The following is a 20,660-nucleotide window of genomic DNA, read 5'->3' as shown; positions in this document are numbered from 1 at the left end:
AAGCGTTGTACCGTTCAACTACGTGGCTCAACTGGCAGATTTTACAGGTCCCATAAAGAGCAAAAGTGGAAAACTCGGGACCCCTTTCCACCATTTGGGGGAAACCTAGCTTGTCTTATTGGGTTTAAACTGGTCCAGCTGTAGTGTGGTTAAGTTGGGTTTTATTTGTACCCTTGAAGACCTAATTTTGTTTTAGTGTGTTCTCCCCACATGTAGAACAGCAAAGTTTAGTTCAAACCCACACTGGAATTGTTTACCTCATAAAAATAGGCTGTATTTGCTCATCGTGGTCGTCTTCACAGCCCAAGGGCTGTTTTCAAAACCTAGATAGCAGATTAAGCCTGGGTTTTCCAGTTATTTAGCCTTTACTCGGCCTCACAGAAGCAGTGGCACATAAGTTACCATGGAGATCTATTCTGTTTGTTAGCCTGGCCTGGAGAAGGCTAGTTAATCAGGCCAGGCTAACAATCAGGCTAGATTAATCCTGGCACCATTTCTGTTCTGTCAGCAGTCACTCTGACAGGAAGTCGGTGCATTTTTCTGTAGTTAGTCTGTAATTTGTGATAGGCTAGTCATTGTTACTGATTGTGTTTATGAAGACTGCTGTTCATATTGTTGTTTGAAGTTAATTGAGATGATTAGAGACAGCTGATAAAGTTGTAAAGGTGTCTTTAATTAGGTCAGTGATAAGAGGAATATACTGTATAAAGTCCTATGTACTGTTTATGTTTTTCTTCCTTTACAATGTCACACCCTCTTTAGACGTCATACACACAGACACACCCACATTTATAGCCTTTATGAGTCATTCCACAAACAGTAACATATGGTTTCAGTTAAGAACAGTGGTTAGAAAGTGTATATTTTTAGGTGACATAATGCATTCAGTCGGTCCGCTACCGCCGCTGTGCTTGTTCTCGCTGTTTTATTACAGCAACCCTGTGTCTTTACAGTTTATGTGCTTGAATTCCCCATAAGCTTCCATGCTTAGTGGGTCTGAAATATGCCGGACATGTCTTTGATGGGTATGCTCAAAAACCAGTACAGTGCCAGTCAGGCGTGGTGTCTGTTAATTTTAACTACATTGCTTAATACAAGGCATGCTGGCCCAGGTAAATGGAACGCAGCTTCTATGTCAGCATCAGTGAATGTGTGATCAGCCTTGTGGTCTGTTGAAGGAAGCTGTGAATGAGCATCACCCAGCTGCACCTCCTCAACCTGGCTTAGCCTTCGTGAAACCTATTAAGCCAGGATGCACTTGGTAGACTAGGTCAAGCCTTGTTTTTCATCGTATCCTGCATTTCTTAATTGTGCTTTTGTGAAACGACGCTCAGATCACCAAAGAAACATTAACCAAGACAAAAGAGCTGGTCATTTGAGATTGTGTGGTGAAATGGCTGAACAAAGAGCACAGCCACAACTCTTATCCTCTGCTCCTTTCAGATACACTTTAAACAACATACACAAAAAGATGACCTCAGAGCTAGTCATGTTAGACAGACTCAGCCAGCTGGCAAACTCCTGTTCTCTCTAATGTCATTTGGTGTGCTTGCATGGCAGTGCTTCCTGTTTGGAGCTGTTAGTCCTTGAAGAGTTGAATACAAGCCTATCACCGCTACAACCACACACACACACACACTTTGCCCTGAGATGTCCCAGACATATGCCAACAGATCAAAGTGTATACACTCTCACTGGCAAGACTCAGATAACACAGTGACGTATAACATTGTCCCATACAGCACCTGTCGAGTCCTGTGTTGTCTTGGCCTTCTCCTTGCCAGCGATTGACCCCATACTTGAGCAGGAGGCAGCCACAACAGGTGCTCACTCCTGTTTTACTCCTCTCACACAGTTGGAGTCCATCTGTGTTGACAAATTATTTTTTACAGCGTATCTGTTGTCAAGATTTTTAGGTGCATTAGAACTAGTGTTGGTCAGTAATACTGTCTTTTTGTGTTTCACAGAATACATGCTGCTGTGTATCATTGCCTATTCTTTGTATCAGAATTGGAAAATAGGACACTAAAGCATTCATTTTGTAATTATAATGGCAGCTTCAAAGGCTCAACATTTTAATTGCTTTTTTTCCCTCACTTAAATATAGGCCTATTCATGTTTAAGGATACATTTGTACAGTTGGCGTTAATTTGAAAAACTTGTTTAAGTCAACGTAAGTGCTTTTCCATATTGCCTCAGTAAAACATCGTGGTTCTTTGCTGAACCAGCTGCACTGAACATGGATATTGGACTCCCCATTGTACAGTGAGATTCACAGCTGCCTTTTGCACTGAATACGAGCACTAGGGAGGCATTCAGCTGTGAGTTGCGGTCCTGGGCCCCCCAGAGTAATCAGCCTAAATCACTGCTGCTGTTACAGGTTTAAATGTAAGTAGTTTAGTCTTGCCTACGTGTTTGCATAGTACTGGGCACCCAGTTCAGTGAAGCACTTGCATAATGTTGGAACATTTGCTTTATCGCACCAACGACATATACAGTTACCCTGTTACCCTACATACATACAGACAGTCATGGCCAAAAATAATGGCACCCCTGCCTTTCTGTCAGATAACACACTACTTCTCCCAGAAAATTGTTGCAATCACAAATTCTTTGGTATTACCATGTTTATTTCTTTTGTTTGCATTGGAGCAACACAAAAAGCAGAGAAAGCTAAATCTGACACATTCCACACAGAACTCCAAAAATGGACTGGACAGAATTATTAGTTGTTTTTAGACTGAGATCCCACACTACTGCTGTTCCAAAGGATCACCAGTATTTTGCCCTTGTGCAGTTCATACAGATCAAGCTTGGGGCCTTATAATCGTGAGCCAGCCTGTGAATTCAGACAGTAGGCAGGCATTCCGCACCACAGGTGAGACACAACGTCGCTCTGCGTCAGCTGTGACATAAACTTTATGCCGGTAGTCTACAAACCAAAACAACAATGGTGGGAGAGATAAGTGCGGATGTAACTTTGTTGCCATCTTTTTCACTTCATGCAAAATTGGTTAGCGTGGTTCCTGCTATGTTTGCGAATGTCATGAGTAATAACTGCAGTTTGTGACATCAGGAATGCTTTGACCCATAAGTTAGAGAGAAGCCGAGAACAGTTCAAAGCAGAGCGGCCTGCAGACTTGAGATGCCGGTGATAGTGTTGTGCACATATTACATCATCAAAACGTAGTACTTGGTCCCGGGCTGCCAGCTCACCGTTTCTATACAGAGCATGTCTCACCTTTGTGATACTACCCTTGAGGTACTACCTCCCAAGGCGGACCAGAGGCAGAATGAAAATGGCCCACCATTCCGGCTTTGCGCCTTACACACAGTAAACAAGACGGAATAAAGGCGCACCAATCCCACCTTGAAAAAGCAGTGTGTAAGAGGCTATTGACACCTTCTCAGAATCATCAGAAGTAGCTGTATTTCAAGCTGCTGTGTATTGATGCTCAGTATTAACAAGTTATACGGGTGCACAGACATACTCCATCCAGTCTTAGTGCTGGACTGGCTGAAGCTGAAAGTAACAGCATGGGTCATATTTCTGCTGCCAGGGTGCCACTAAGCCAGTGATGTCATTGCTTGTGGGATCGTCACATCCTCCCGCCCCCATGGCTCCTCATAGTCGACCAGCAGCCAGCTCTGCAGGAACAGGAAGAACCATCTGGGCCTGGTGTTTTTTATAATGGGGGTAGTATTATGGTCAGGACAAATATATATACTGTATGTTTGTCTTTTACTTTCTGCCAGTCTGTTTTTGGCATATCAAGTTTGTCTTCTGTTGTACTTTTGTGTGTCTTCTTTAAAGTGTGTGCAGGTGTCAGCACCTTAGGGTTACTGGTAGTAAAATAAGGATAGATAATCACCTTTATTTGGCCAAGTATGTTACACACAAGGAATTGTTTTCCAGTACAGAACTGAGGCAGCCATCTGCGGCGCCAACTCAACCGATGGCTCTAACCATTGGGGGCAACGGGGGGGTTCAGTGTCTTGCCCAAGGACACTTCGACACGTAGACTGCAGGCACCGAGATTCAAACCTCTGATCCTCCGGTTAGGAGATGACTGCTCTACCCACCGAACCACAGTCACCCCCAGTTAAATCAGGATCAGTTAAATCCTGGTGTCCTTCAGACTGCCTTTCTTTCACTCTCCTCTAGCATTAGTCCCTAACTATATTGGGGTTAAGATGCAAGTTTTGTAGGACTTGCATGTCTTGCTCAAAAACCACACAATAAAGGCAAACACAAACAATCACGCCGGCCACCGATGTTGTGAGTATTTCTTTGTCATGCTTCCACCATGTCAGTTATTTTTGCAACTGTGAAACCCAAATGACAGCTTCTTGTTAATCTCAGCAGGCTTTACAAAGGAACATGTCAGCGAATGTGTGATTATTTTTATTCTGCAAGGTCTCTACGGATGGCAAACCATGTGCAGGCAGTGTTGTCTATCTGACCTTGTGGTGAATCAACTTTCCCACTCCTCGCTCCACTGATCTTCTCTCACTTATCCTCTTTTCCTCCCCCTGTCCTCTTTATCTCCCCTCCTCCCTCTTTCTCTCCTCTGAGTCATATCACATATAGACTTCAGCTACTGTAACACCTCAGCACTTAACACCCCCACCACCGCTATCTGCTGATAATATCTAGATAAAAAGCATATTGACAAAAATAGTTAGGCTGACTTGCTATGTAAAACACAAGAATGAAGTAGGTGATAGTAGGGACTGACAGATTTGTCAGTATATTCAGTGCCCAATAAAAATGGACATATTGCTACTTTTTTTAGACTTTTTTCCAAATCTGTCAGTCCATACTGACGTACTGTAGCTCTTTGTGAAATGTCAAGTGAAACAGATGACTTGGCTCTGGTGTGAATTTTAGGTTCAAAGTTATTTGCATTTTACATCCTTTTTTATAGTTTCTGCTGAAAGCTGTAATATTATGTGTTTTCCACAGATACTTTTTAAATGAAAATGACAAATTCGGTGTAAAAAAACAAAACATTTCAAGTCCTCAATGGTGCTAATAGAACATAAAATAAAATAAAATTAACAAGGAAATAAAGAAGCTGAGGTTGCGTCAGTGATTTTCTATGATTGTTTGTTAACATTAACTGAGAGTTTAGATTGACTCTGAGGATGGAGGATACTCATCTGTTACTTGACACCACTCATCTTTGGTTGCAAGGGTGTTACATAAGAAACACTTTAATCAGGTTCTCACACCTCTTGTCTGTTTCTGCATTGCCATGCTGACAGTGCGCTGTTGTGGTATTGTTATCCAAAGGCTATCCTAGATTATTCAGAAATTAAATGTCTGATAACCCTGTCAAGAGAGGAGAGTGTGAGCCAAAAGGAACCTTGAGTTGCAAAATAATCTAAGACATTTTGATTAGGACTTTTATTCTTTTGCATTCACACTCCCAAGTTATCACTAATACTAATTGATCAGGAGAAATGTAACACATAATAACTGAGCTATTCCTTTAAAGTAATGAGATCATGGTTACACATAACAAATGCACACACTCTGTTAACAGAGAGCACTTCAGGGGCTTGTTGCAGAGGTGTTAAGCACGTTGTTATTTAGAACAGTGTGAGGTTAAATTCATTTGAGACTCATCACAAGTATCTGCTTTCCTTTTCCCCACTGTGTCGTGACTCTTTCAGGCAAACAACTGGCCTCAATAATGAGCGAGGCCATTCCACTATCACCCCGGTGCCGCTTCACCCAGACACCAAACCAGATGACACTCAGATGACTGTCATGTTAAACTGGGTTAATGTTTGTTTTTTCCCCTTACTCAGCTTTTTTAAGAGGGTGGATCTTTGCATTTGATGTGGTAAAATGATGAACTAATTCTGCTCTTAAATTTGATGGCAAAGAGCTGTTTACAGTACTTAAAGGATTTTTCTTCTTTAAACAATAAATACATACAGTGAAACTGCAAAATCTGACAACCACCCAAAACACAGAGAAGGTGAACAAGATCTGTTTGTTGGCCTTTGGTGACAGATTAATGATCCAGTACAGCTTATTCCCCCCACAACCATGTCAAAATGCTGGCCTCCTTTTCTCTCAAGCGGTTTAATTCTAGTCCCTGACCACCTCGATCTGCCTGTGCCATAACCGACGCACTTCTTGAGTGGCTCTCTGAGCTATGCTTCTCAGGTTGCTCTCTCAGTCTGGACTCCCCTTTCTAGAAATTGGCATCAGCAGCACAGGCGAGGTCAAAAGACTGTGCATTCATGTCGAACAGAGTAGCTCTGGTTTCAGAGAGAGGCTGGTTTGTCCTCCTGCCCTAGTGTCCTGTACCCACCAGCAGTCCACTGGCTGAAATGTAAACTGCTGTAGTAAATATTTAGTGTCTCATGTTGTTGTTGGAGAAGATGTGGGGTTGGCAGTGAGACCCCATCTATGGACACAGCTCAATTAACTGTCCCACAGACTAGCACTTTTCTGGAGGGTAAATGTTATGTTGATATTGTTTTTGCCTTCTTGCCAGTTGCACCTGATATAATATTAGAATGTAGATTCACTTTCTGGCATTTTTTTTTTAAACTGAAAACATAAAAGCTGAATATTAAAGTAACATACAGTACTGTACATTAAAACAAGATTGGACAGGGCTTCATGATTGTTGTCTCTCCCAGTGCTTAGTAACTCCCACTTTGCCCACCTTGTTCCAGTACTGCCTGTACTCACTAACCTCAGTGTTACATAACAGGTGATAGATAGACAATGAGTTGGCACAGGACCACTCTTGCTTGAATAACAGGGGGCTCAAGGGGCTTTGCTACAATGTGTGCAATTAAGCAGAAAAAGGGCCCAACAAACCTTAGGTCGCTGTGTCTGGAGATGAGAGAGAGGTGTGAGGAATTGTTATGAACAAGTAAACATTTTAAGCACATACACCTGTATCCTTACTTGAGTATTCAGGAAAGTTTCCAGCAGGTTTTATCAGCCTCACTCTGCTCGATATATACTTAGCCTAAAGCATCAACACCTGCAGGCTGCCCAGTGCAACCGGTATTCTAACGTTAGCCACCGAGCAACTTGCCTTAATAATAGGGGAGGTTGAGCACCTCACTCAAGGACTTCAGTTGCTATGGTTGTTGAGAACACTGCATCTCATTTCTAGCCTTGAACGCTGGAGCAGGTTTGACATTTGATTGACCGGTTTTGTAGTCAGTAGCTGGATGAGAGCATGCAGCTACAGCTGATGTTACCCGTCTGGTTAAAGGTGTGCTGATGACCTAGCACTTTGTCTGTTGTGTGCGGACTCTTGGCACTCCTTCAACTATGGTTACCTAACAGTGATAGACTACCACTGTGCATGAACGCAAAAGTTCACTGCAATAAGTGCTGGTGGAACCAGATGACAGTAGTGCTACATTTACAGCTACTTTAGAAAATAGCATTGTTTGTTCAGTTGCCTACAGGCAGCCTAACATGTAGGAGGATGCGGGATGAGCAAGTAGCTTCCATTTTTCAGCAAAGGTGGCCTTTCTAGCATCTAAATTTAAGACTAGATCTTTTTTTTTTCCCCCATTCTGTTTTTTTTCACAGTTTGCATGAACAAGAACAGATTTTGACTGCTAAAGAATAAAATTTCCTAAGGTCCTCAGAAAGCGCCTTAAGAGACTCTTTCCACATCAGCTGAGGTGAGTCCTATCTGTTAAGTGCTTACGTCTCATGATGACAAGTTTTTTCCAGTGGCTCAGAGCTTGTTTACCATGTGACTTCAGTAGTATGCAAGTTGCTCAGCTTCTAAACAACAGCTCTGTGTTCACGTCTGACAACAATGGGTGTGTGAGAGAGAGAGGGCAAAGTGGTGTGTCAGCCTGGGTCAGAATGTGTGTTTGTTTGGTGGCTGTGGGAGAATAATAGCAGCTGAGTTCACAAAACAGAAGGATTTTCCTCAGCTGGAACTGTACTAACGCCCCTCAGCCAATCAGAGTGTGTTGCTATGTGTGCTGTGAGTCTGCCCCTTTGTGTTGCAGAATGGGGGCGAGGGACATACACACATGCCATACTGTAGATCCCAAGCCCATAGTCTTGAAGACCCATCTCCGTAAATCAAGTGAGAGAGAAGCTAAAAAAGGTGCTTGTAGAAAAACATATGCTTCCTATTACCAAGTAGTGGCTGACAAGCTAAGTCCAAAGTCAATTAGTGAGATATGCTGATTAGCCAAGTTAATAGAGGAATTTAAAACATCAGGCCTACCCAGTCATTTAAGTAATTTAAATTTAAAACACATTTAATTGAAACTCGTCAGATTTAAACAGCTCTTCAGTTATCCTGACCTTTCTTTACAGTTTTCTGGCACAAACACACCCGCTCCTTGGCAAACTTTGTCACAATTTCCAGTGTTTTTTAATCTTGTAACACAAGGCAGACAAAAACAGGAAAGGTGACCTGACATTGATGTGTGATTCATGTTATAAAACACTACGGAAACACAGCTGACCCTGTTATTCCAGCCAAAGTTTAGCAGCAGTGCTCTGCTGCTTTGGCTAAGAGACGGAGGCTAAAAGACAGAGTGACATAAACACTCAAAGCAACATACACACCTAAACAGACATACAAAGAGAATATGACCACATAAACAGTTTAATAGACAGACCAGACAGTCTCAGTTTAAGGTGCGAGGACATGGTATACAGTTAGAGCCTGACACAAAATAATCATGCGATGTTCATAGAACACAGCAGGAGTATTAATTGTCTTTAAACAATTTCAGAAGGTAAAGATGCTTAACCAAAGTTTTAATACACCCAAATCAATAAGATGTTTGTATATCACACATCAGCACAGGGGAAACAATGTGCAGGTGTTTTGGCTCTGCCTTTTTTTTGGTATTCAGTATTTTTTTCATGTTTGAGTTCTTTTAACTTTTCACCACCAAGGAGTGTCAGTCAACTTACTAGCAGGCCACCCAGGAATGGTGCTGGGCTGTAAAGCTACAACTTCAACCCAAAGAGCATTTTCCCCCATAGAGAATCACTGGAAAGGGGTGGCTGTAAAAGGGTGAATACATTTTTAAAGGATCACAAAACCTGTGAAATTACTCCTTTTTTAACTAAATTTGATTCAGTGTGGTCTAGAAGAGCTGTATGATATACTTATTTTACCCCATTCGTGTGTTTGAGGAGCCAAATGGAAGTCAGGTTGGACGTGCTCTGTGGGTCCAAAATTGAGAATTTTTTCTGGGGCATGCACCACTGAGCATTTATGGGTCTGAACTGGATGCCATATTATGTTCTGGTATCGAGTTCTTAATACATCCTGGCTTATTAACAGCAGATGCACCATGTGGTTTCAGAGGCATCCTCAGATTTGCCTCTCTGAAAACCTCACAGCTCCTCACAACATTCAGTCCCATAGTTTTAACTACCAAAAACAAAACTATACAGACCTTCACAGAGCTATACAGAAATTACACAAGCAAAATTTCAGATTATACAAGTAAGCCACTCTTAATGTGGATCAAACTGGCAGTTACAAACAAACCACAGTACATCATGAAACTGTGGAACACTACAATAAAAGCATTAGCTCCGGTATCATTTTGGGATAGCTGAAACATCTGTGTGTTCCCCCTGTCTGTGTGCGGCTGCTGTGCGACAGTTTGAACTAGATAAAAGGAAACATCACTGATTTAGCTGTGCAAATCCTCTTTTTGTGCTTTGGATTCAAACACTTGCATGTCAAACTGCAGCTCACTCACTGTCGCATACAGAGACACATATTGGTGCAGCTCACTGCTACATGCAGACACTCTCACCATGATTGGAATGTTTAACAAAATGTTTCTGTTGCCTTGGTAACACTTGTACCACCCCAATTTCTTCCCTGGTCAGTAGTTGTGGTTGCTGACCAGTGTCAGTCAGCAGGAGAGAAATGGCTGAGGCCATGTATCCCCTTTGCTGTACTGCAGCACCTCCTTTTGTGTTGGGACCTAAAAAGTAGAGGTTATGCTGCTGTCACAGGGCCGATCACTTCATTTGTCTTAAAATTTACTGCACTTTATGCTTTCACAGGAAATCTAGCAATAGTGAAATCATTTCACACCCCAGTGGTGCATTTTATAAGTGGATGTTTTGTTTGAATTTGTCGACTTGGTCAGCAGTGTTTGCTATTATAATGTCAAATTCTTTACCGTAATGACACTGTACTCTAACGCCAGTGTTTGTGCAGTAGCTTGAGGCCCAGGAATATGACCAATTATACCACTGAAGTCAATATCGAGAGCTCCTAGAAAGAGCTGCAGATGTTTTGATTAAATGTTGTACCTATTTATCATGAATTCAGTTGTCCAAAGCAATACACATGCACGGCATTTCCAGCCCGAAAGTTTCCATTGTGTTGTGGTTAGCCATGCTGCTAACATACCCTGTGCTCCAACTTAGCACCAATTCTACCACCAGTGTGTCAGCACTGATAGATAAAAAAAACACTGTTTAACAAGTGCTTAACTAATGAAAACTTGTCACGTGTTGTTATGGTGCATTAAAAGTGGCCCAAATTTGAGAGTGAATGCTTATAAGCAGAAAATGCTTATGCTAACAAGGTAAACAAAGAGCCCTTCTTTCCGTGGGCGACCACATTCCTACCGTACCCCATACAAGATTGGTCAACATAGCGCCTTTGCTGGATGAAGTCATCGTTCGGTGAGGTGAAAGTTGAACCAGATCCAACTTTTCACCACACAGGGCTACATCGTTTTGTCAGAGCCCCCCGCAGTGCTGGTGTCGGCTGCGGTGAATACAGTCCCCCATAGAAATGAATGACGAGGGCTGTGCTTTCATACCTTTGAAACTCAGTCTAAGTGCCTGCTAGTTGTTTGAATCTGTAGGTAACTCATGACATGATTTCAGTTCAGGGTGTTATGATTCAAGTACAGAATGTTGATGGTGTTACTGCCTGTGCTGCCCTTTGTCAGATGGCAACACCTTAACCAGAATATAAAGTTAAGTTTTGGTAACAAGTTAAACGTTAGGATTCCTTCAGTCAGTGTTATGTGATCATAGCAGGTCCTGAATAGCTGATGACATTATGGTAGTGAGTAGTCGGTGAGTGCTACTGCATATTCAGGGTACATGCATGTATACTGAGAAGATGGCGCTTCCTCTGGTGTAGCTTCTCTTCAGGCTTTTATGGTTTTCTGTTTTGTATATTTCATGACTCGCTGCATTTTTGAAGCACTTGTGATCCTTCTGTTGTGTAGGAAAATGAGGTACAGTTTATTTGGTCACGCAGACCAGATGGTCTCCAAACGTAGTCGGTCAGACTGCAGAAGTAGTGTTGGAATAGAAAAGACAGTATTGAAAATAATTCACATAGTGGTAGAAATGCAGTTGCCAGAGCTGCTGACACTTCATATCTGCCAGCTGCATTGCTGCCAGTACAGTTGAATGCTTTGAAACTCCCTTCTGGGGATAGCCACGTAGTGGATATCAGGCAGCCTGACCCAGTGATGGATTTTAGGGAAGCCCCTTTGCCATTTCTAAAATCCAAGAGTTGGCTAATGCTATACTATAGAAAGAGGGTGGTACTTCTACATTAGCTTAGCCAACTAGCTATAGTGCACCAAAATCAAAGGAGCACAGTATCGACATGTCTTAGCATTTAAGCAACTTGTATCTGTTGAGGCACCATGAGGCATTCATCATATTAGCACGTTTTAACATGAGCAGGCGCCATCACAAAGTCATCAAATACTTGATTGTAGGAACCTACGCTTTGAAGTCCGATTTAGAAAATTTGAAAATAAAAGCCACCAAGTTGTGTCTATAGTTATGTGGGCTCCAGTAAGGAGCTTTAGTATGGAAGAACTGTTGGTGTGCAGTAAGCTCCCATTCTGCCTCTGTGTAGTCATTATAGGATTGCAGCTGTGTGTATGTACAGTACATATGTGTGTTAGGGCTGCACAGTTCTTGATAAAATAAGAGCTGTGCATTGTATCGTATTTTGTGGTGATGTTTCCTGTTATTGGTGTTGGTGCAACTATGGCACCTTGTTCTTTGCAACAAAGTTCCACCCAACAGAATATGATCTTCTTCTCAGTACAAGTTGAATATAGATTTGTATGATTCACAACTCAAATGATGTGGTGCTTTGTATTCTTCAGAGCTCCCTGCCAATGCATGTAGGTTTGAATTCAAATTACAATTGCAATATTGCACTGCCCTGATGTACACATGTGTATTAAACACTTAGGTCCATTTACATCTGTATAATTCAAGGTCATGCCAGTGTAACATCACTTTTTTTTCTTTGCATTGATATTTCATAATTTAGCACCGACTGGTGACTGAGAGGTCCAGTGCAGAAAAAATTCCTTTACTTTGAGTCGTTTCTTATCAAAGGACATTCCTGTGCCTAATCAGAATGAGAACATTTGTAGCTGGGGAGGCTGAACCTTTACCTTTTGGCTTCATTCAGAGGGAGCTAGATATCATTGTGTGTTCAACTGCCAAATTTCGGCGAGCTCAGCAGACTGCTGCCCCTGGTGCACTAAGCATCCTGGAAAAGCCTTTAACAGACTCTGCAGGTCTGAAAAAGATTCAGATGTTTTGAATTATATCAGCTTAACACAGACTAAAAGAGCATTTTAAGAACCTCCCATAAATTGTTTATCAGTAAGAACGAATGGTCCAGTTTTATAATTTATTCATCTTGAGAAAATGGAATCAGCCCCGGTGGAGCAGTTTGGGCATTAACATCTCTATCACGGGACCAAAAACAGGAGCACTGGACAGAGTTATTTACTTGCTTGCGCAACTAGTCTGGGAGATTAGCTGGAACAAAGTAGTCACAACTGCTTTCTTAGTATTCTTGAAAATACTGAATTTGAATATTGGACTTGGTTGATGGTATTGAAACACCATTTGATATAGCGGCACAATTTGTAAAGATTTGTAGTAAAATACTCTGAAATATCTATCTACTTCAATCTGCCAGAGATTGTGACCGGCCTAAGTTTTAAATGTTCCGTCTTCCTTTTTAAGACCTTTCTCACAAGAACAGTAACACCTTATCATTTTGTGCTAGACCTTTTCTTGTGGGTGTGGTTGGACTTTCAGAAAACTTTTTTTTTTTTTTTTCCCCAAAGCTGATGCAAATATGACCTAACTTGCTTTTTTTCTACAAGGTTTCAAACATGTGCATGACATTCACTTGCTAGACAGTCCACAGGAAACATCAGTAATATGACTTCCTGTCTGCCTTTTGAACTAACTGCGTGTGTTTCCTCTCTGCCCTTTAGATTTTGTCTCTTGTGTCTCTCTCCCCTCTGAAGTATGTCTTGTCTCTCCCAGGTTGCCACTCTGCAGTATATTAACTTCTGTTGTCTGTGTGTGTGTGTGTGTGTGTGGGTGTGTGTGTGTGTGTTTTTTCATTCAGTCTTTGACAACCAGCAGCCCAGCCATAGGTGAGCTTATCACTGCTGTGTCCTGGGTGAGACTTTGATCATCTGCCACTGGCAGATGCATAGAAACATGATTATAAACAAATGAAGCATATAGAGTGAAGTACTGGCTGAGTAGCGCAGGGTAGTAGTGGTTTTGCCATATGGGTACTTACACAGCATTCAAATGAGCTCTTTCTGTATATGTGTGAATGTAGGTTTGTGTGTGTGTGTGTGTGTGCAGAGCAGCTTTTGCCATAGAAAGAGGGCCAACCACACAGCGATTGTGTGGTTACAGATTAATGGGTCATCTTATCTGAATGAGTGTGCGTCTGTCTCTCATTTCATGTCTCTCTCACTCCATCTGGCTCACTGTTAAACACCACTTCATAATAAAGTCTAAAAACCGATTCAAGCAGGATGTATTCATGATGTTGTAACCAAGTGCAAGTGTACAGGAATCCGGTTTTGTGTAATTAGAGACACAGCATGGGTCTTAGGTAATGATGAATCACACCAAAGTGTGTTTCAGCGTGTACTGGGATGTGTTTACTCTGAACGATGTGTTAGCTACTGAGGCTGACCACTCCGCTCTTTGCCTGGAGGCCTTTTTCCATCGCACATGAATCCATTGGCCCGAGGACATGGAGACAGCTGAGAGGTGCACGTGTGTGTGTGTGTGTGTGTGTGTGTGTGTGTGTGTGTGTGTGAGAGTGCGCATACAGGCCGAATTGGCTGATCTGTAGGCGGGACTCCAGCTGTACTTGGTGGCAGGCAGTCACAGGTCTAATAATAAGACTTCTGAATCTAAATCCGAACTGTTACATAATTCACATAACACATCATTGGGATCCGGAGGAGAGATCACACACGCATGAAAAAGAGAAAGATCAGTGTTCCACTGGGTGTTACGTGTTTTGGTTTGGAGCCGTAAAGTGCAGGATGTGTCAGCAAAAAAGCCTCTTATTTAAACGCTGGACCTAAACCTGATTTGTTTTTCAGAGTGAAAGGATTTCTGGCTGTGTTTCTCAAGCAGTGGTAGTAATTGGTATGGCTGTTCTCGAGCTGAGTACAAGGGGACCAGTAGAGAGAGAGAATACTCAAACACAAATTGGAGAGAGCAAAGAAGGATGTCTTGCAGATGCACATTAATTCAGAAAGTGCAAATATAAATTGAAGAGACATAGATTTTACATTATAAAGAGATGGAGGGGCAGGAATGAATTAGTCACAGTCAAGTGGGAAATGGAGGAGGACGAGTGGAAGAAACAGGCAAGATTGAACATTGAACCTTGCTTTTAAGGCTTAATGATTGGTAAGCAACGTGCCAAACTGCCAAATGATATTAACCATTCGTACCAAAGGCAGGATTAAAGATGTGACAGAGGGAGGGGGCCTGTCTGTAATGAGCATCCTGCATCAGGCTAAGACAACAACTCCTCCGTTTTGTTCCTAGATATTCCAGTTGCATTTTTGTTTTGATAAATTTGAGTTTTAGACACAGTGATTGTCTCTCTGCATGTTATATGTAGCTTTCTTCTTTCATATTGGTGAAATGGTTTTTTTATGTCTCTGCTTTTTTGTATTGTGTTGTATAGTTCTGCATCGTGATCATCTCCCAGCTTCCATTTAGGCTGGTTCTTTGTGCTTGTGTGTGCGTGCATGCGTGTGTGTGTGTGCAGGCATCAAGGGAATGTTTTATTTAGGCAAGACACCCTAAAGAATGACCGCTCTCTTCTATGTGTATATGCTGACTGGGCCCCTTAACCAAATCCTCCATCACTAGTCCTTTGTCCTGCTTTGCACGTGTGTGTGTATGTTATGTTTTTGGTAGGTTTGTGTGGTTATTTATTTTTTATTTTTTTTGGTGAAGTGAGTTTGTTTGTCACTATGTCTAGATTTGTTGGTTTTAATTCATTTCTTTGTTTTCATCATGCCTGTTTTAGGGGTGTTGGTGAATGTATGTACTCCTGGGTTTGCCTTTAACAGAGAGCTGCAATCTGACACCCGCTGTGCACACATGACTGGGGCTCTCTGGGTGTGTGTGTGTGTGTGTGTGTGTGTGTGTGTGTGTGTGCGCGCGCGCGCGTTTAAAGGGGGTAGGGGTAGCACACCAGTTCTCAAAGGCTTTTCTCTTGTGCTCCCATAATAACTCTCTTCTCTCCCTCCATCCATCTGTGCTTCCTTTCTCTTTTCTTCCTCGTCTCCTTCACGGAGCATCACCTTTAGCCCAAAAAACCCTGCAATAGTGCCACACTTTCCCAGTGCATTCTAGGATTATGACTGAACCCTAGTCCACTACTGTATATCTAGTACATCATGTAATCGTGCAGGTGATGGACCCTGTGACCTTGAATCTTGACCTTTGTCATATATTTCCCCCCTCACCTGTGTTACTGTCGGCCTCTTTTTCCCTTTGCTCAGGCCTTTCTGATTGCAGCCCATAAAAAAAGGAGATTGTCCCTGAATATAGCCTCGCTCTCCATCTATTTCACCCTGCACTTAATCAGCCTAGAGCTGGCTAAGACGACCCCCTCCCTCCCTCCCTCACGTTTTGTGTCGGACTGCGCCCCTCTCCATGTGCAGCAGCAGCAGCTCAAAGTCATGTAAGGAGGAGGTCCCTGAAAGGAATGTGCGTGACTGGCTGGCTGTGATGCATACACACACACACACACACACACACGTGTGCGTTCGCACTAACATGGAGCAGCAGCTCGTAGCTCTCAGTTCTGCAGAACCAGCTGTTCTAGCCAGCCCTGCTCTGATGGGAGGAGGACTGAGTGTGTGTTACAGTATGTGTGTGTGTTCATGTACTTTTGGCCTTATAAGCACCTGACATCCTTAAAAGGATTCAAACAATTTCTTAATCTATGTTTATTTGTTTGGCTCTGATTGAAATGAGGGCAGGAGGAGGGCCTGAGACTGTGGATCAGCTGACTTCCTATGGGATTTTGGGAGTTTTCTCTGGAGGAGTACAGGAGGTGGAGAGCTAAGACAAGCTCTGCAACCTTTTACTAAAAATACTCCGCTTCAACTGCAACACAAACCCTGCATGGTTTTGTTAATTTAGTTGTGGCAGCAGTCAAACTAATGAGCCGCAGCTACAGTTTAGTAGCATTTAACCCATGTCATGTCACCCCCTTGTGTACCACTACAAATTCAGCTGTTGTGAATAATAATGCACAACAGAGTGGCTCAGCATGAGCTATAATTTGAATGTGACAACCAAGTGAGTGTTTAATTCAGATAGCGTCAGTTCCTCAGTGGTGAAAGGCCCCACCCTGGCAAAACTGGTGTAGCACTGGGTGGTGCATCATAACTCTGTTATTTCTGTCCTGTACTGTTCACATATATCTTAAGTTTTTTGTTTATACATGTTTTGTCACTGAGTGTGAATGATGTCATTACTGTCTATACTGGGGTGTTTGTACTGTAAGTCAGCGTGCAGACAATGTGTGCCTTCACCCCTCAGCTCAGCTGACATGGAAGGTCTAAATATATTCCTTTGAAGCTGCCAAACTGGAAAGGTTGTGTCATCTGCTGCCTTCCCCCACACACCTTCTCCAAACAAACCTTTTCAGCCAAAGTTAAATAGCCATATCCAATTACTGTACATAAAAACCTAAAAAACATTCAGGCTTATCATGCCTGCTTATCATGGTAATACAGGTTGCTTTGTGATTGTGTGTGGGTTTTTTATTTATTAATTTTTTTCATATCAGTCACAGGAGAGGAAAATTAGTAGTATAACTGCTATTTTTCTCCAACGCTGACCTTGGTTCTCTCCTTTTTCTAGATGCAACAGAGGAGTTTTTCGAGTATGATGCGGAGGAGTTCCTGGTATTCCTGACCTTGCTCATCACAGAGGGAAGGACACCAGAATATTCTGTGAAGGGCAGGACCGAGGGGCTCCACTGTCCACCAGCCCAGTCGGCTATGCCACCTCTTCACAAGCATGAATGCAGTGACAAACTGCCCCAGGTAATGCACATTTACACACACATCCGTGTACACAGCCCTGCATATCTTTTGTGTAAACATAAGGCAGTTTCTTAATGCTAGAGGTTGTTACAGCTTCATTTGCAGCCTTCTTTCATAAGCATTAATTGAGGGGCACTCATCAAATGGGACTCTCATTTGCCATTCTTTCTTAGAGATATTACTAGGAGTGTAATGGTTCTGAAACAAAACCCACAATCGTGATACAAACTACAGTCTTGGTTTCATCCATGGTCCTTGCTCCCCTAACTGTTTAGATGTGGCTGTGTCGTGGTGATCAGATGGCACGGTCCAGTCTGGTTCTCTTGTCTGTCTCCCTCCACTATCTACGGTTGGATCAGACCGCTCTGTCCATGTGCTTTACCCTTCATGTCTTTATATCCATATGCCCATTAAACACTGAGGCTTTTGCAGTGGCCTGAACTGAACTGGTAAATTGTTATTCCCCTAGATATCACTAATAATTATATTTTTTTCCTTACATTTAGTAACCAATCGTAGTCGATATAAATGTATTAGGATCAGTAAAATGGAGTGAGGTTCAGCAACACCACAAACTGCAGCCTCTGAAGTTACCAAGAAGTTCAGTCAGCTTAAGTCAAATCTGGGCATTATATACTTAGAGGATTCATTACAGGGTTGTTGTATTAGATGACATTAGGATTAAGTAAGTGCACCTAAACTGGCAATGTAGTATCCATTCCTGTGTCTCTGCAGCTGGTATGCAGAATAGTATATGCACAGTAAATGTCTTGGGGGCAATTTGTATTGAGATGCAACCTAAATAAAATCACATAGAAATTCAGCTTTAAGTGAGGCTTTTCTGGGTTCCATCTGCTTTTCCCTTACATTTCAAGGTCCCACTGTTGACACTGACTAAAGAACGCTAACCCTCCACCTTTGTCTGCGGACTCATGTGTCCAGTGTCGACAGGCAAGGCGAACCCGTTCCGAGGTGGTCCTGCTTTGGAGGAACAACATCCCCATTATGATTGAGGTCATGCTCCTGCCGGACTGTTGCTATGGTGATGAATGCCCCCCAAGTGACCCCATCAGTGACCCGGTCATCAAACAAGATGCTTTGCTGCTGGAGAGATGGACCTTGCAGCAAGTTCCAAGACAGTAAGACACACTCTAATCTTACTATTTAAACATGGCAATGCTAGAAAGGTGCACGTTTGTCAGTTTTCATAATATATGCAGTACCGTTATATTCACGCAAAAGATACTGGGCTCATTAACATTTTGTCTGCAGTGTAAAATGTTTTTATTTCCGAGGTTGCTGTCCTCTCCCTTCATCCAGAGTTATCTTTGGTCTGGATCTCGTTTCCACCACTAATGCTTTCACATTGTTGTGTTCATTTTGTGCACAAAGCCATGTTTGCACCAATAACAAGTACAAAAACAGAAATCAAAATATTTTAAAGATGTACAGTGCCTGTGGTGTTATGTGTGTTCTCAAGTGAACACACGACTGGCTTGTAGAACTTGCGCCAGCAGGCCTGTTGCACATAAACTGATCATGGACCATAACAGTCATACTTGTATGACTGTAGTTTTCTACAATACTATACCTACACTCTGGTTAAACTGCTGTATCCAAAGAAACTACACAAAGGCCCAAACAGTGTAATAAACTTTCACAAGAGCTGTGAAATCTATATTTGTGTGTACGTTTAGTACATTCAATGCGGGTTTAAGTGTTTAGCTGTTGCAAATGTGTAAAATTACATAACAGATATTTGAGTTTTATCCATAAAAATAAAAATAGAATATGAAATAAAATAATAATACAACTAAATAAAAAAAAAAACACTGAGATAATTGGCTTGGCACTCTGAGGGTTAATTAGCCTGAAATTGGCCCACTTTCCAACTTAGATGTGTAGGAACAAGGGAAATGTGTTTGACAGAAACACACACATCCCTGAACTGTTTTCTCATTAACCTGACATACTGGCACATTTCCTCTTCTGTTAACTGTGTTTTAAATAGAAGTGGCGATCGTTTCATTGAAGAGAAAACCCTGCTGTTGGCTGTCCGCTCCTATGTCTTCTTCTCCCAGCTCAGCGCCTGGCTCAGCGCCTCCCATGGCATCGTCCCCAGAAACATCCTGTACAGGTCAGACTTACCACTCATTCAACACATCGTTTAAAGGCTTTTCACTCAGGCTTTTGGACCATATTATTAAATTTGCAGGAAACCTGATCTATAGTGATGTTATCTTCAAGTTTATAGACAGGTGTAAAATTTGTGTACTGTGCTGCTTTGAATACGGTAAGTTAAAGTGTTCGATCCAATCTCCCGTTTATTTCTAAAATCCTTGAAAAAGCTGTTGCAAAGCAGTTATGTGACCACTTGCACAAGAATGATTTGTTTGAAGATTTTCAGTCAGGATTTAGAGTCCATCATAGTACAGAAACCGCATTGGTGAAAGTCACCAATGATCTCCTCCTAGCCTCAGACAAAGGACTTGTCTCCATACTTGTCCTCTTAGATCTCAGTGCTGCTTTTGACACCACTGATCACAGCATCTTACTGCAGAGACTTGAAGATGTTACTGGGATTAAAGGAACTGCACTCAGTTGGTTCAAATCTTACTTATCAGATAGATTCCTATTTGTTTATGTTAATGAATCTTCCTCATGGTGCTCCACAGAGCTCTGTGTTAGGTCCAATTCTCTTCACTTTATACATGCTTACTTTAGGCAATATTATCAGGAAACGCAGAATAAATTTTCATTGCTACACTGACAGTACTCAGTTTTATCTATCTATGAAGCCAGATGAATCAGATCAATTGGTCAAATTTCAAGTATGTTTTAAAGACATGACCTGTAATTTCTTACTTCTAAACTGACAAAACTGAAGTCATTGTACTTGGGCCTGAAAACCTTAGAAATCTGCTGTCTAATCATATAGTTACTTTAGATGACATAGCTCTGGCCTCCAGTACTACTGTGAGGAACCTTGGAGTCATCTTTGATCAGAATATGACCTTTAAATCACACATAAACCAAGTCTCTAGATCTGCCTTCTTTCACCTGCGCAATATTGCAAAAATCAGGAGCATCCTGTCTCAAAGTGATGCTGAAAAACAGGTCCATGCATTTGTTACTTCCAGGCTGGACTACTGTAACTCTTTACTATCAGGATGTCCCAAGAGTTCCCTAAAAAGCCTCCAGTTAATCCAAAAGGCTGCAGCCAGAGTACTGACAGGAACTAGCAAGAGAGATCATAT

General features: G+C 42.1%; 1 protein-coding gene across 1 annotated transcript in view; it reads left to right on the top strand.

The window, feature by feature from the left end:
- Nucleotides 1-20,660, top strand: part of atosa (atos homolog A) — a 32,404-nt gene that overhangs the window by 3,788 nt on the left and 7,956 nt on the right. Inside the window, exons 3-5 of the mRNA XM_020592356.1 lie at nt 17,219-17,403; nt 18,346-18,542; nt 19,415-19,540. Of these exons, the coding sequence (XP_020448012.1) occupies nt 17,219-17,403; nt 18,346-18,542; nt 19,415-19,540 (508 nt within the window). The remainder of the gene's footprint in view (nt 1-17,218; nt 17,404-18,345; nt 18,543-19,414; nt 19,541-20,660) is intronic.

Source organism: Monopterus albus, unplaced genomic scaffold, assembly GCF_001952655.1.
Source record: "Monopterus albus unplaced genomic scaffold, M_albus_1.0 scaffold17.1, whole genome shotgun sequence".
NCBI lineage: Eukaryota > Metazoa > Chordata > Actinopteri > Synbranchiformes > Synbranchidae > Monopterus > Monopterus albus.
This window is presented reverse-complemented; position numbering and strand designations above follow the sequence as displayed.